At 44.5% G+C, this 16,180-nt stretch overlaps 1 protein-coding gene across 1 annotated transcript in view; it reads left to right on the top strand.

Moving 5' to 3' along the window:
• ABCB11 (ATP binding cassette subfamily B member 11) overlaps positions 1-16,180 on the top strand; it is a 102,463-nt gene that overhangs the window by 49,848 nt on the left and 36,435 nt on the right. The window contains exons 13-17 of the mRNA XM_060257326.1: positions 8,183-8,293; positions 8,408-8,533; positions 11,204-11,407; positions 14,392-14,562; positions 15,424-15,625. Of these exons, the coding sequence (XP_060113309.1) occupies positions 8,183-8,293; positions 8,408-8,533; positions 11,204-11,407; positions 14,392-14,562; positions 15,424-15,625 (814 nt within the window). The remainder of the gene's footprint in view (positions 1-8,182; positions 8,294-8,407; positions 8,534-11,203; positions 11,408-14,391; positions 14,563-15,423; positions 15,626-16,180) is intronic.

The following is a 16,180-nucleotide window of genomic DNA, read 5'->3' as shown; positions in this document are numbered from 1 at the left end:
TTTGTTATTGAGGCAAACTGGGGATTTCACAGTTCATAGCTTATCTCTCAGCTGCTGCAATATCCACAAACTCCAGATAATGCCTGGATTTTTTGTTTTGCTACTAGAGGTCTTGCTATAAGGTCTATACTATACTTCCATTGGTGTAACTACGCCTCTTTTATCTTGCTAACCCTCCACAGGCAAGTATACTAGTACAAATCAGGCATCCGTGTCATCCTAGCCATGGTAGGGCACTAAGGGGTGATGCCCCCCACTGATGAGCCCTGCCCAACCTGGGAGGATGCTGGACCCATCCAGCCACCCACTGACACCCCCGGTGCACCATGCTCCTTACCCCAGTTCATGTGGCCTAGCTGACTCTTCCTTTGTCATCCCAGGAGGTTATTTAAAGAGACACACATCTCTTTAAATACCTTCCTAGTCTGAGTGGGAGGGCTTCTAGTGTCCTAGCCCCACAGGTGGACCCCCTAATGGCACCTGGGGTTTTTTTGGGGGGGGAGTTGGAGGGGGACACTGTGTGACACAGAGTGTTGGCTGGATGGGCCATTGGCCTGATCCAACATGTCTTCTCTTATGTTCTTATGGCGGTGGTTGTCTACCCTTGCTTATGACTTCTCGTACGTTCTTATGGCAATGGTTGTCTACCCTTGCTTGTGACTTCTCTTACATTCTTATTGCGGTGGTTGTCTACCCTTGCTTATGACTTCTCTTACGTTCTTATGGCGGTGGTTGTCTACCCTTGCTTATGACTTCTCTTACGTTCTTATGGCGGTGGTTGTCTACCCTTGCTTATGACTTCTCTTACGTTCTTATGGCGGTGGTTGTCTACCCTTGCTTATGACTTCTCTTACGTTCTTATGGCGGTGGTTGTCTACCCTTGCTTATAACTTCTCTTACGTTCTTATGGCGGTGGTTGTCTACCCTTGCTTGTGACTTCTCTTATGTTCTTATGGCAGTGGTTGTCTACCCTTGCTTATGATTTCTCTTACGTTCTTATGGTGGTGGTTGTCTACACTTGCTTATGACTTCTCTTACGTTCTTATGGCGGTGGTTGTCTACCCTTGCTTATGACTTCTCTTATGTTCTTATGGCGGTGGTTGTCTACCCTTGCTTATAACTTCTCTTACATTCTTATGGCGGTGGTTGTCTACCCTTGCTTGTGACTTCTCTTATGTTCTTATGGCAGTGGTTGTCTACCCTTGCTTATGACTTCTCTTACGTTCTTATGGCGGTGGTTGTCTACCCTTGCTTATGACTTCGCTTACGTTCTTATGGCGGTGGTTGTCTACCCTTGCTTATGACTTCTCTTATGTTCTTATGGCGTGGGTTGTCTACCCTTGCTTATGACTTCTCTTACGTTCTTATGGCGGTGGTTGTCTACCCTTGCTTGTGACTTCTCTTACGTTCTTATGGCAGTGGTTGTCTACCCTTGCTTATGACTTCTCTTATGTTCTTATGGCGGTGGTTGTCTACCCTTGCTTATGACTTCTCTTACGTTCTTATGGCGGTGGTTGTCTACCCTTGCTTGTGACTTCTCTTACATTCTTATAGCGGTGGTTGTCTACCCTTGCTTGTGACTTCTCTTACGTTCTTATGGCAATCGTTGTCTACCCTTGCTTATGACTTCTCTTACGTTCTTATGGCGGTGGTTGTCTACCCTTGCTTGTGACTTCTCTTACGTTCTTATAGCGGTGGTTGTCTACCCTTGCTTGTGACTTCTCTTACGTTCTTATGGCAATGGTTGTCTACCCTTGCTTGTGACTTCTCTTACGTTCTTATAGCGGTGGTTGTCTACCCTTGCTTGTGACTTCTCTTACGTTCTTATGGCAATGGTTGTCTACCCTTGCTTGTGACTTCTCTTACGTTCTTATGGCAATGGTTGTCTACCCTTGCTTGTGACTTCTCTTACGTTCTTATAGCGGTGGTTGTCTACCCTTGCTTATGACTTCTCTTACGTTCTTATGGCGGTGGTTGTCTACCCTTGCTTGTGACTTCTCTTACGTTCTTATAGCGGTGGTTGTCTACCCTTGCTTGTGACTTCTCTTACGTTCTTATGGCAATGGTTGTCTACCCTTGCTTGTGACTTCTCTTACGTTCTTATGGCAATGGTTGTCTACCCTTGCTTGTGACTTCTCTTACGTTCTTATAGCGGTGGTTGTCTACCCTTGCTTATGACTTCTCTTACGTTCTTATGGCGGTGGTTGTCTACCCTTGCTTGTGACTTCTCTTACGTTCTTATGGCAATGGTTGTCTACCCTTGCTTATGACTTCTCTTACGTTCTTATGGCGGTGGTTGTCTACCCTTTCATTATGACTTCTCTTATGTTCTTATGGCGGTGGTTGTCTACCCTTGCTTGTGACTTCTCTTACGTTCTTATGGCGGTGGTTGTCTACCCTTGCTTGTGACTTCTCTTACGTTCTTATGGCGGTGGTTGTCTACCCTTCTTATGACTTCTCTTATGTTCTTATGGCGTGGGTTGTCTACCCTTGCTTATGACTTCTCTTACGTTCTTATGGCGGTGGTTGTCTACCCTTGCTTGTGACTTCTCTTACGTTCTTATGGCAGTGGTTGTCTACCCTTGCTTATGACTTCTCTTATGTTCTTATGGCGGTGGTTGTCTACCCTTGCTTATGACTTCTCTTACGTTCTTATGGCGGTGGTTGTCTACCCTTGCTTGTGACTTCTCTTACATTCTTATAGCGGTGGTTGTCTACCCTTGCTTGTGACTTCTCTTACGTTCTTATGGCAATCGTTGTCTACCCTTGCTTATGACTTCTCTTACGTTCTTATGGCGGTGGTTGTCTACCCTTGCTTGTGACTTCTCTTACGTTCTTATAGCGGTGGTTGTCTACCCTTGCTTGTGACTTCTCTTACGTTCTTATAGCGGTGGTTGTCTACCCTTGCTAGTGACTTCTCTTACGTTCTTATGGCAATGGTTGTCTACCCTTGTTTGTGACTTCTCTTACATTCTTATGGCAATGGTTGTCTACCCTTGCTTGTGACTTCTCTTACGTTCTTATAGCGGTGGTTGTCTACCCTTGCTTATGACTTCTCTTACGTTCTTATGGCGGTGGTTGTCTACCATTGCTTGTGACTTCTCTTACGTTCTTATGGCAATGGTTGTCTACCCTTGCTTGTGACTTCTCTTACGTTCTTATGGCAATGGTTGTCTACCCTTGCTTGTGACTTCTCTTACGTTATTATAGCGGTGGTTGTCTACCCTTGCTTATGACTTCTCTTACGTTCTTATGGCGGTGGTTGTCTACCCTTGCTTGTGACTTCTCTTACGTTCTTATGGCGGTGGTTGTCTACCCTTGCTTATGACTTCTCTTACGTTCTTATGGCGGTGGTTGTCTACCCTTGCTTATGACTTCTCTTATGTTCTTATGGCGGTGGTTGTCTACCCTTGCTTGTGACTTCTCTTACGTTCTTATGGCGGTGGTTGTCTACCCTTGCTTGTGACTTCTCTTACGTTCTTATGGCGGTGGTTGTCTACCCTTCTTATGACTTCTCTTATGTTCTTATGGCGTGGGTTGTCTACCCTTGCTTATGACTTCTCTTACGTTCTTATGGCGGTGGTTGTCTACCCTTGCTTGTGACTTCTCTTACGTTCTTATGGCAGTGGTTGTCTACCCTTGCTTATGACTTCTCTTATGTTCTTATGGCGGTGGTTGTCTACCCTTGCTTATGACTTCTCTTACGTTCTTATGGCGGTGGTTGTCTACCCTTGCTTGTGACTTCTCTTACATTCTTATAGCGGTGGTTGTCTACCCTTGCTTGTGACTTCTCTTACGTTCTTATGGCAATCGTTGTCTACCCTTGCTTATGACTTCTCTTACGTTCTTATGGCGGTGGTTGTCTACCCTTGCTTGTGACTTCTCTTACGTTCTTATAGCGGTGGTTGTCTACCCTTGCTTGTGACTTCTCTTACATTCTTATAGCGGTGGTTGTCTACCCTTGCTTGTGACTTCTCTTACGTTCTTATGGCAATGGTTGTCTACCCTTGCTTGTGACTTCTCTTACATTCTTATGGCAATGGTTGTCTACCCTTGCTTGTGACTTCTCTTACGTTCTTATAGCGGTGGTTGTCTACCCTTGCTTATGACTTCTCTTACGTTCTTATGGCGGTGGTTGTCTACCCTTGCTTGTGACTTCTCTTACGTTCTTATAGTGGTGGTTGTCTACCATTGCTTGTGACTTCTCTTACGTTCTTATGGCAATGGTTGTCTACCCTTGCTTGTGACTTCTCTTACGTTCTTATGGCAATGGTTGTCTACCCTTGCTTGTGACTTCTCTTACGTTATTATAGCGGTGCTTGTCTACCCTTGCTTGTGACTTCTCTTACGTTCTTATGGCGGTGGTTGTCTACCCTTGCTTGTGACTTCTCTTACGTTCTTATGGCGGTGGTTGTCTACCCTTGCTTATGACTTCTCTTACGTTCTTATGGCGGTGGTTGTCTACCCTTGCTTATGACTTCTCTTATGTTCTTATGGCGGTGGTTGTCTACCCTTGCTTGTGACTTCTCTTACGTTCTTATGGCAATCGTTGTCTACCCTTGCTTATGACTTCTATTACGTTCTTATGGCGGTGGTTATCTACCCTTGCTTGTGACTTCTCTTACGTTCTTATAGCGGTGGTTGTCTACCCTTGCTTGTGACTTCTCTTACGTTCTTATGGCAATGGTTGTCTACCCTTGCTTGTGACTTCTCTTACGTTCTTATAGCGGTGGTTGTCTACCCTTGCTTGTGACTTCTCTTACGTTCTTATGGCAATGGTTGTCTACCCTTGCTTGTGACTTCTCTTACATTCTTATGGCAATGGTTGTCTACCCTTGCTTGTGACTTCTCTTACGTTCTTATAGCGGTGGTTGTCTACCCTTGCTTATGAGTTCTCTTACGTTCTTATGGCGGTGGTTGTCTACCCTTGCTTGTGACTTCTCTTACGTTCTTATAGTGGTGGTTGTCTACCATTGCTTGTGACTTCTCTTACGTTCTTATGGCAATGGTTGTCTACCCTTGCTTATGACTTCTCTTATGTTCTTATGGCGGTGGTTGTCTACCCTTGCTTATGACTTCTCTTACGTTCTTATGGCGGTGGTTGTCTACCCTTGCTTGTGACTTCTCTTACATTCTTATAGCGGTGGTTGTCTACCCTTGCTTGTGACTTCTCTTACGTTCTTATGGCAATTGTTGTCTACCCTTGCTTATGACTTCTCTTACGTTCTTATGGCGGTGGTTGTCTACCCTTGCTTGTGACTTCTCTTACGTTCTTATAGCGGTGGTTGTCTACCCTTGCTTGTGACTTCTCTTACGTTCTTATGGCAATGGTTGTCTACCCTTGCTTGTGACTTCTCTTACGTTCTTATAGCGGTGGTTGTCTACCCTTGCTTGTGACTTCTCTTACGTTCTTATGGCAATGGTTGTCTACCCTTGCTTGTGACTTCTCTTACATTCTTATGGCAATGGTTGTCTACCCTTGCTTGTGACTTCTCTTACGTTCTTATAGCGGTGGTTGTCTACCCTTGCTTATGAGTTCTCTTACGTTCTTATAGCGGTGGTTGTCTACCCTTGCTTGTGACTTCTCTTACGTTCTTATAGTGGTGGTTGTCTACCATTGCTTGTGACTTCTCTTACGTTCTTATGGCAATGGTTGTCTACCCTTGCTTGTGACTTCTCTTACGTTCTTATGGCAATGGTTGTCTACCCTTGCTTTTGACTTCTCTTACGTTATTATAGCGGTGGTTGTCTACCCTTGCTTATGACTTCTCTTACGTTCTTATGGCGGTGGTTGTCTACCCTTGCTTGTGACTTCTCTTACGTTCTTATGGCGGTGGTTGTCTACCCTTGCTTATGACTTCTCTTACGTTCTTATGGCGGTGGTTGTCTACCCTTGCTTATGACTTCTTTTATGTTCTTATGGCGGTGGTTGTCTACCCTTGCTTATGACTTCTCTTATGTTCTTATGGCGGTGGTTGTCTACCCTTGCTTGTGACTTCTCTTACGTTCTTATGGCAATCGTTGTCTACCCTTGCTTATGACTTCTCTTACGTTCTTATGGCGGTGGTTGTCTACCCTTGCTTATGACTTCTCTTACGTTCTTATGGCGGTGGTTGTCTACCCTTGCTTATGACTTCTCTTATGTTCTTATTGCGGTGGTTGGCTACCCTTGCTTATGACTTCTCTTATGTTCTTATGGCGGTGGTTGTCTACCCTTGCTTGTGACTTCTCTTACGTTCTTATGGCAATCGTTGTCTACCCTTGCTTATGACTTCTCTTACGTTCTTATGGCGGTGGTTGTCTACCCTTGCTTGTGACTTCTCTTACGTTCTTATAGCGGTGGTTGTCTACCCTTGCTTGTGACTTCTCTTACGTTCTTATGGCAATGGTTGTCTACCCTTGCTTGTGACTTCTCTTACGTTCTTATAGCGGTGGTTGTCTACCCTTGCTTGTGACTTCTCTTACGTTCTTATGGCAATGGTTGTCTACCCTTGCTTGTGACTTCTCTTACATTCTTATGGCGGTGGTTGTCTACCCTTGCTTGTGACTTCTCTTATGTTCTTATAGCGGTGGTTGTCTACCCTTGCTTGTGACTTCTCTTATGTTCTTATAGCGGTGGTTGTCTACCCTTGCTTATGACTTCTCTTATGTTCTTATGGCGGTGGTTGTCTACCCTTGCTTGTGACTTCTCTTATGTTCTTATGGCGGTGGTTGACTACCCTTGCTTGTGACTTCTCTTATGTTCTTATAGCGGTGGTTGTCTACCCTTGCTTATGACTTCTCTTATGTTCTTATGGCGGTGGTTGTCTACCCTTGCTTGTGACTTCTCTTATGTTCTTATGGCGGTGGTTGTCTACCTTTGCTTGTGACTTCTCTTATGTTCTTATAGCGGTGGTTGTCTACCCTTGCTTATGACTTCTCTTATGTTCTTATAGCGGTGGTTGTCTACCCTTGCTTATGACTTCTCTTATGTTCTTATAGCGGTGGTTGTCTACCCTTGCTTATGACTTCTCTTATGTTCTTATGGCGGTGGTTGTCTACCCTTGCTTATGACTTCTCTTACGTTCTTATGGCGGTGGTTGACTACCCTTGCTTGTGACTTCTCTTATGTTCTTATAGCGGTGGTTGTCTACCCTTGCTTATGACTTCTCTTATGTTCTTATGGCGGTGGTTGTCTACCCTTGCTTGTGACTTCTCTTATGTTCTTATGGCGGTGGTTGTCTACCCTTGCTTGTGACTTCTCTTATGTTCTTATAGCGGTGGTTGTCTACCCTTGCTTGTGACTTCTGTTATGTTCTTATGGCGGTGGTTGTCTACCCTTGCTTATGACTTCTCTTATGTTCTTATAGCGGTGGTTGTCTACCCTTGCTTATGACTTCTCTTATGTTCTTATGGCGGTGGTTGTCTACCCTTGCTTGTGACTTCTCTTATGTTCTTATGGCGGTGGTTGTCTGCCCTTGCTTATGACTTCTCTTATGTTCTTATGGCGGTGGTTGTCTACCCTTGCTTGTGACTTCTCTTATGTTCTTATAGCGGTGGTTGTCTACCCTTGCTTGTGACTTCTCTTATGTTCTTATAGCGGTGGTTGTCTACCCTTGCTTATGACTTCTCTTATGTTCTTATGGCGGTGGTTGTCTACCCTTGCTTGTGACTTCTCTTATGTTCTTATGGCGGTGGTTGACTACCCTTGCTTGTGACTTCTCTTATGTTCTTATAGCGGTGGTTGTCTACCCTTGCTTATGACTTCTCTTATGTTCTTATGGCGGTGGTTGTCTACCCTTGCTTGTGACTTCTCTTATGTTCTTATGGCGGTGGTTGTCTACCCTTGCTTGTGACTTCTCTTATGTTCTTATAGCGGTGGTTGTCTACCCTTGCTTGTGACTTCTGTTATGTTCTTATAGCGGTGTTGTCTACCCTTTCTTATGACTTCTCTTATGTTCTTATGATTAAGCTCCCTGCTCTCAGTGTTTGCCCCACCACTGAAAATGTTCTGGCTACAGGGGTGCTTTGGATTCATGACTACGTATTATCTTGCCCTCTCTTTTTACATCTGCTATCAAGTAGATTCCACAGCCATACCAGGGAAAGGATAAGAAGGTACCATGGTGTGTGCTATGTATTTCAGGCAGAAAATGTTTTCTTTTACGAGGACAACAAAGTAACATACTTCATTCTGCCTCAGGAACCCACCATCGATTGCATGTCAGAAAGTGGCTACAAGCTGGATAAAGTTAGAGGGGACATTGAATTCCACAATGTGACATTCTACTATCCCTCCAGACCTGAAGTGAAGGTCCGTGGTCAGTCTTGCTGTTGTAGTACAATCTTCAGATATTGTTCCCAGGACTAACAGTAATATTTTCCAAATATTGTATCCCACCAACCTCTTTTTTTCTTACATGACCAGATTTTAGATAAACTCAGCATGGTTGTCAAGCCAGGGGAAACGACAGCTTTTGTGGGCCCTAGTGGAGCAGGGAAGAGTACGACCTTGCAGCTCATCCAACGATTCTATGACCCTAACGAAGGCATGGTGAGAACTTGTAATTGCATTTCCCTTTTAATCTGAAAAACTTCGGGGTGATATCCAGGGCTTTTTTATAGCAGGAACTCCTTTGCATATTAGGCTACATCCTCCTGATGTAGCCAATCCTCCAGGAGCTTACAGTGCTCTTCTTACAGAGCCTACTTTAAGCTCTTGGAGGATTGGCTACATTAGAGGAGTGAAGCCTAATATGCAAAGGAGCTCCTGCTACAAAAAAGTTCCTGGTGATATCAATTCTCTGATTAATTCAGCTGGACCTTTGTCATGTGTGCAAAGTGACATGTGTCCTTGGATCAGGGCAAGGAAGAGACGGTTAAATGTTTTTTTTAAGCAGGAACACACAGAAACGCAGTTCTGGAAAACAGGCAAATGAGTTCTTTCTACAAAAAGAGGCCTAGTTAAATGCATATATGGAAGAGAAAACTGAACCCTTCCATTGAAAGTAATGTGGTGTGCACATAGCTAAGGGTCAGCTCTGGATGATGGGGGGAGAGAAAAGGAGATAGCTGGACCTGCAATGAGATAGATGTAGTTCCTTGTTTTTTTAAAAAAAATACAGAAATTACATACCCCTTTGGAGAGTGGCTGTGGCTCAGTGGTAGAACATCTGGTGTGCATTTCAAAAACAGTTTGCAATGTGATATAAGGCAGGGAGATCAATGAAAATGGAAAATCCATTGGATGAATACAGGCCTCTTCATAGGGTTGCCAGGTCTGACTCAGGAAATAGCTGGGGACTTTGGGGGTGGAGCCAGGAGACTTTGGGGATAGAGCAAGGAGCAAGGTTGAACCCCAAGCATGATTGAACCCCAAAAGAAGTTCTGGCCATCACTTTTAAAGGGACAGCATTCCTTTTAAACGCCTTCTCTCCATTGTAAATAATGGGGTATGGGGGTACCTCCTTTGGGGGCTCATAGAATTGGACCTCATGGTCCAATCTTTTTGAAACTTGGGGTGCAGTCAGACGTACCATTAGTGGCGACACAGCACTGTCTCGCTGATGGATTAAATGTGTTCGTTCAGACATCCACATCTGGCAATCGAGCGTCATCCAGGGTCATCCCAACTTGCTGTGCCTCAATGCCACATTAATTTGACAGCGCAGAAAGTCCGGCCCATTTTCAAAAAAGCGACACAAGATCGGCTTTTTCCTGTTTGGACAGCTCACGCGCGATACTGCCCCTTGGAATGTTTACCGCCCCTCCCACCTTTTTTTTTTTAAAAAAAAGCCCCAGCAGACATGCGCATTGCCAGATCATCCGGGAATCTGAGGTGACACTTCTGCTTCTCCAATCAACACAGGATTGGAGGGGGGGGGGAATGTTATCCCACTATTCAAAACAGGGAAAAAGATCTTTTTTTTCAATGTGGAGGATTTCCAGATATCATTGTCACTGCCAATTTCTAGGAAAGTAATTCCTGGCAGTTCCTTGGTTTGAATCGGCAACATTAATTCCGGAAACTCCCCCCCCCCTCTGAAGCAACGCTTGATTTCCCACCTCCAAACAGTTGGGCACATGTTCAATGGACCCCCCCCCCCTCCCAGAAATCACCATCTGATCACGCATGCTCCAAGAAAAGAGTGTGATAGTATTAGATGTCTGATCGCTCAACAACAGAATGAGTTGCATTCTTGGATGCTCGTCTGAATGGCGCTGCATCGAATCAATATTCAGCGGTTCAAATTTGAGCGCTACACACCCGCTTTTAATGTGATGTGTTACTGCACCCCAGGGGGGTTTTTTAGGAAGAAGATGATGATGAAGAAGAAGATATTGGATTTATATCCCACCCTCCACTCCGAAGAGTCTCAGAGCGACTCACAATCTCCTTTACCTTCCTCCCCCACAACAGATACCCTGTGAGGTGGGTGGGGCTGAAGAGGGCTCTCACAGCAGCTGCCCTTTCAAGGACAACCTTTGCCAGAGCTACGGCTGATCCAAGGTCATGCTAGCAGGTGCAAGTGGAGGGGTGGGGAATCAAACCCGGTTCTCCCAGATAAGAGTCCGCACACTTAACCACTACACCAAACTGGCAAACAGGAGAGGCATCAGATGCTATGCTGAAAATTTGGTGCATCTACCTCAAAAAAACAGCCCCCCCCGAGCCCCAGATATCCACAGATTGATTCTCCATTATACCCTATGGAAACTGGTCTCCATAGGATACAATGGAGTGCCCGGCAGACATTTTCTCCCCCCAGTCACTTTCTGATAACCCTGAAGTGAGGAGAGAGCCTCCAAATCAGGGTATCCCCTGTTCCCAATTTGGGATTGGCAACTCTACACTTCCATGAGCTCCAACCAACTTTCCATATGAATTATGTATATAGCTGGATATGCTGATGGACAGAACCACATCTTTGGAAAGGATCCACTGCTATGTGAAATAATAACAGTAATCCATGCTCCCTCTAATCTGTGACGTTTTGTGAGCAAAAATTCTACTTTGTGAGCTACTGCCATTAAAGTTGTGAGCGAATGATTTGGCTACTGTACAAATTAGTTGCTCTGGGGCCATCCCTGAGCTAAGACAAAAGCCAGAGGCTAAAAAAATGGTGAGCTAGCTCACATTAACTCAGCTTAGCGGGAACACTGACAGTAACCCAACAAATATGTGGTGATGGGTGTTTTCCCTATACTTTCTCTTGTTGTGTAGGTTACTCTGGATGGACACGATCTCCGCTCCCTTAATATTCAATGGCTGCGTTCTTTGATTGGCATAGTTGAGCAGGAACCAGTCCTGTTTGCGACCACCATTGCAGAGAACATTCGATATGGTCGGGAAGATGCGACTATGGAAGACATCATCAGAGCAACTAAAGAAGCCAACGCCTATAATTTTATCATGGGTTTGCCTCAGGTAAAATGCATTTCATAACATTACAATTTTGCATGGGGCTGCTTGCCTTTTACATGCTTCTCTTTTCTTATGTATTTATTGGGTTGTCATTTCCGGTTGGAAAATTACTTGAGATATGGGGGTGGAGGCTGGGGTTTTGGAGGGACCTCAGCACCAGGGGTGGAATTTTAGCAGGAGTTCCTTTGCATATTAGACCACACACCCCTGATGTAGCCAATCCTCCAAGAGCTTACAAAAAAGAGCCTTGTAAGCTCTTGGAGGATTGGCTACATCAGGGGTGTGTGGTCTAATATGCAAAGGAGCTCCTGCTAGAATTCCACCCCTGCTCAGCACAGTATAATGCCATAGAATCTACCTTCCAAAGCTGCAATTTTCTTTCAGGTCTGGAGACCTACAAGGGCTTATATGGAAGTTGGCAACCCTACACCACAAGCAGTGTTCATGGCATGTAAAAAAGTCTAAGATCCTGAGAGTTTCATTTGCAATTTTTTCAAAAGGAGAGGGAGAAAGAGCAGGATAGGGTCCCCCAGCTTACTGGCTGCAGTTCAGTGGTGTGTGCATCTACCATCTGCATATCCATTAGATCTCTCCTGAGCATTTCCCTCTCAATAGCTACCTCTGTGGAATCCTAAAACTGCTTTTTAATTTCCCTTTGAGTTTGAAGCAGATTGAGGTTTCGATGTGGGAACCGCTGAGAAAGAAAGTATGGGTGAGACAAGCATACTTATGGGACATTCTCCATTTGCCTTAAGCTTCTCTTTCAGATGGCTGGTAGAGAAACTGAAAAGGTGATTTGTTTGTGTTTAGGACAGCAGAGAGGTAAACCTTCAGAAAACTATAATGAGTGTGTGCTTTGATGATGTGTCCTTGGATTATAGTCATTGTGGATAGTAGTTGGTAGTAAAGAACATATAAAGTGATGTGTATGTGTATGTTTGTGTGCATGCACACACACACACAAACAGATGAAAAGACAAATCCAAAGTCAGGTGGAAGATACCTGTAGCTTTTTCTTGTTGTCCGCTCATTCCATCCCAGTACTCTACGACCTGCTGGACCTGGACAATAGGCCACGTTTGTGAGGCAGAGTCTGTCATTTTAGTCTCTACTGTTACCCTGTAATTTTAGATTTTATGTATTTTAATTGGTTTTAGCTGTTGATTGACTGCATGATGTAACCCGCCCTGAGCCTGTTCTGCAGGAAGGGTGGGCTAAAAATAGAGTAAAACAAGCAAATAAATAAACTCACAGTTAAACTTCGGACTACCTATGCACGGGCCTTCTCTACCGCGGCCCCATGTTTGTGGAATCAACTCCCAGAGGAGGTGCGGGCCCTGCGGAACCTTGATCAGTTCCGCAGGGCCTGCAAGACCACCCTTTTCAAACAGGCATTCATGAACGGCTGACCAAGTCCACAAAGAAACATCAAAATGGTCCAGTCTGGAGATCCGCCATCATTACACAAATTGACAGGCATAGCGTCGATTAATAACGGTACTGTCAGATTTAACTTAATGTTTTTAGACTTAGTAACTGTTTTAACTAATGTATTAATCGGTTTGGGGTTAATTTAATGTTTTGTTAAATGTATTGTTATTTTGCTGTTGTTAGCCGCCCTGAGCCTGCTTGGCGGGGGAGGGCGGGATATAAATAAAATATTACTTACTGACTGACTTACTATTTATGGCAACCCCAAAGTGTTTTCAAGGCAAGCGACATTTAGAGGTAGTTTGTCATTGCCTTCCTCTGCACAGTGACCCTGGTATTCCTTGGTGATCTCCCATTCAAATACTGTCCAGAGCCAGCCCCGCTTGGCCTCTATGATACAACAAGATTGGGCTAGCCTGAGCTATTAAAGTCAAGGTACCAGAGTCGAAATATCTGAGTCCAATATATCTCACATTCCATGTTCAAACTTGAGTGGGAAAGTGGTGGAACATAGGTTCAACACCTGGCATCTCAGTCAAAAGACCCTTAGGTAGAAAGGCCAGGAAAGTTTGCTATCTAAAAGCTACTGCCTGTCAAAGTCGTAAAATTTTTTTTTACTTGGTTAAATATACCATTGGCCTTATTTGGTATAAAGCAGTACCCTAATATTTTGGAGAAGGGCTCCTCAACCTTGTTGAGCCTGTGAACATTTGAGAGATGTAGTAGGTACCACCACAAAATGGCTGACATGGGAAACAATCACAAACTTGAAAAATGAATGCGCAGCACACAACAGTGCTTCCCTTTCTGCCTTCTCCTCATCCTTTTTGCTTTCTCCCTAGTTGAGGTTAAACACAACCACGCTCTAGAGAAAGAGTCAAATTATTATATGAGGACACCAGGAAACATGAGAGATACCATGGGTCACGCAGGCACCATGCAGAGTATAATTTTCTTAGGCCGTTTTCGCACTGACCTTACTCGGCAGCGACGTCCCTCTTCACCGCACAGCATCTGCGCGGATTTCGCACACGTTGCTCCGCAGAACCTGGAAGAGCCACAAAGTCCTGCGGCTTTTGCGTTGCAAACGTAAACTGGCCAAAAACCAGTTTACATTTGTGACGCAAAAGCCGCAGGACTTTGCGTCTCTTCCGGGTTCTGCGGAGCAATGTGTGCGAAATCCGCGCAGACGCTGCACGGTGAAGAGGGACGTCGCTGCCGAGTAAGGTCAGTGCGAAAACGCTCTTAGTCTTTTTCATGTTCTAAGGAAATGGTATAAAATCTGTCAACAACTCTTTTCGCGTGTCCCTTGAATTTCATGAACAGGACAATTTGCTTTTTTCTTTAGTTGGGAAATCTGTGAATGATATCTTATTTAACAACACAATTCCCACTAGAGAGATGTTTGAGTTTTCCCTTCACACTGTTACCGGAAGCAAGCAAAGATGATGGACAGGGTACACAGTTACTACTTCCTTGTATCGAGCATTGGGCTGTCATGCCATGGGAGCAAGATACAGACTTTGTTACTTGCTCTCATGTTCTCACCTTTTTAGCAATTTGATACCCTTGTTGGAGAAGGCGGTGGCCAAATGAGTGGAGGCCAGAAGCAAAGGATAGCTATTGCTCGAGCCTTAGTTCGAAACCCCAAAATCCTGCTACTGGACATGGCAACTTCTGCGCTGGATAATGAAAGTGAAGCTACAGTTCAAGAAGCTCTTCATAAGGTTTGCCATATTTCTGTGCTACTTCAGTAGGGTGCAGTTCAAGGTCAGAAATCTTTTTGCAGCCATCACCTAACCCTAAGGAGCAAGGGTCTGGCTTTCTCTTGATGAAGTTCTTTAAGCAGAGGCTCTTGGGGGTGCTCTAGTTTTGTGTTTCCCAAGTGAGGGGGAAGGGCTGGACCAGGTGACCCTTCCGACTCTATGATTTAATGAAGATTAAGTCTTGAAGTCAGTCTTCTCACTGGTTTTAAAAGTGATGGTCCAAGATGCAGAAGCTAATTCAGCAGTTCATGCTCTGATGCACAAATGGCCTCCCTTGGTGCATGTAGCTTCGTCTCATGTGGGCCTTGGACCTCTGGTCTCATAAGGAATTGGAAAATTGGTGTATTTGAACCTTACATGTACCCAGGGGTGGAATTCTAGCAGGAGCTCCTTTGCATATTAGGCCACACACCCCTGATGTAGCCAATCCTCCAAGAGCTTACAAAAAAGAGCCTTGTAAGCTCTTGGAGGATTGGGTACATCAGGGGTGTGTGGCCTAATATGCAAAGGAGCTCCTGCTAGAATTCCACCCCTGCATGTACCCACTGTCTAACAGATGTGCATATGGGAAGGAGGTGGCAAATGCCTTTCCAAACATAGCTTTAAATTTGTTGTTGTTTGGGAGAGACATAAAGGGACATAAAACAGAAGCACCGTAATGAGTAACACAGCTACTCTTTGTAATGTCATGTTTGCAAATCTTTTAAAGCAACTTAAAAATGGGAGTAAAGGAAAATCTTTTCTGTTTATGGGAATATGAAGACTCCATGTGTCAATGACACTTTTTGTCATTTTTTGCCTCTCTTATTTCTGCTGCTTTAGGTTCGCTTGGGACGCACTGCAATCTCAATAGCTCATCGACTGTCCACCATCAAAACAGCAGATGTCATCATTGGTTTTGAGCATGGGAGAGCCGTGGAAAGAGGAACACATGAGGCGCTATTAGAGCGAAAAGGGGTTTATTTCACACTGGTGACTTTGCAAAGCCAGGGAGACAAGGCGCTTGTTGAAACATCTGTACAAGGCAAGTCCCTTAATTGGCACTTTTGAGGGGGGGGGTGTGTGGAAAGAGAGATTTGCCATTTTAGAAAGATAAATCACAAACACACACAACAATTGGTTTAGAGCTTGATTCTTCTTTTCCTTTGATTCCATCTGGTATTAATGTAATACACTGACCACCCCTCCCTCAGCCAGGTGTATTTCAAACTGTTTGCTGTTCTATTCTATATTACTACATACTTTTGAGATCTCTAATACAATGTTGGAGCATGCTGACATTACTTGATATGTCCTAGAACTCCTCCAAAGTAGAATTTCTGGCCTTTTGGGGGGGTTATACTGGTCTGAAATAATAGAGAGTGGATATATGTAATGTTAGGAATTGGTGATGGGAGAATTCTCCATCTCCTCCTCAATCTCATGTTAATATTTTTCTAAAGCTTTTCCAGAGGAGGTTGGGTCTTTCTGAAGACTCAAATAAGAGGAAAATCACATCTTGGTCTGTCCATGCGATACACATTGCAGCCTTGAGAAGCCTCAGTTTGCCTTGAGGCTGCTCCAGGAAGGAAGAAGTGTG

This window comes from Heteronotia binoei, chromosome 16, assembly GCF_032191835.1.
Source record: "Heteronotia binoei isolate CCM8104 ecotype False Entrance Well chromosome 16, APGP_CSIRO_Hbin_v1, whole genome shotgun sequence".
Classification (NCBI taxonomy): domain Eukaryota; kingdom Metazoa; phylum Chordata; class Lepidosauria; order Squamata; family Gekkonidae; genus Heteronotia; species Heteronotia binoei.
This window is presented reverse-complemented; position numbering and strand designations above follow the sequence as displayed.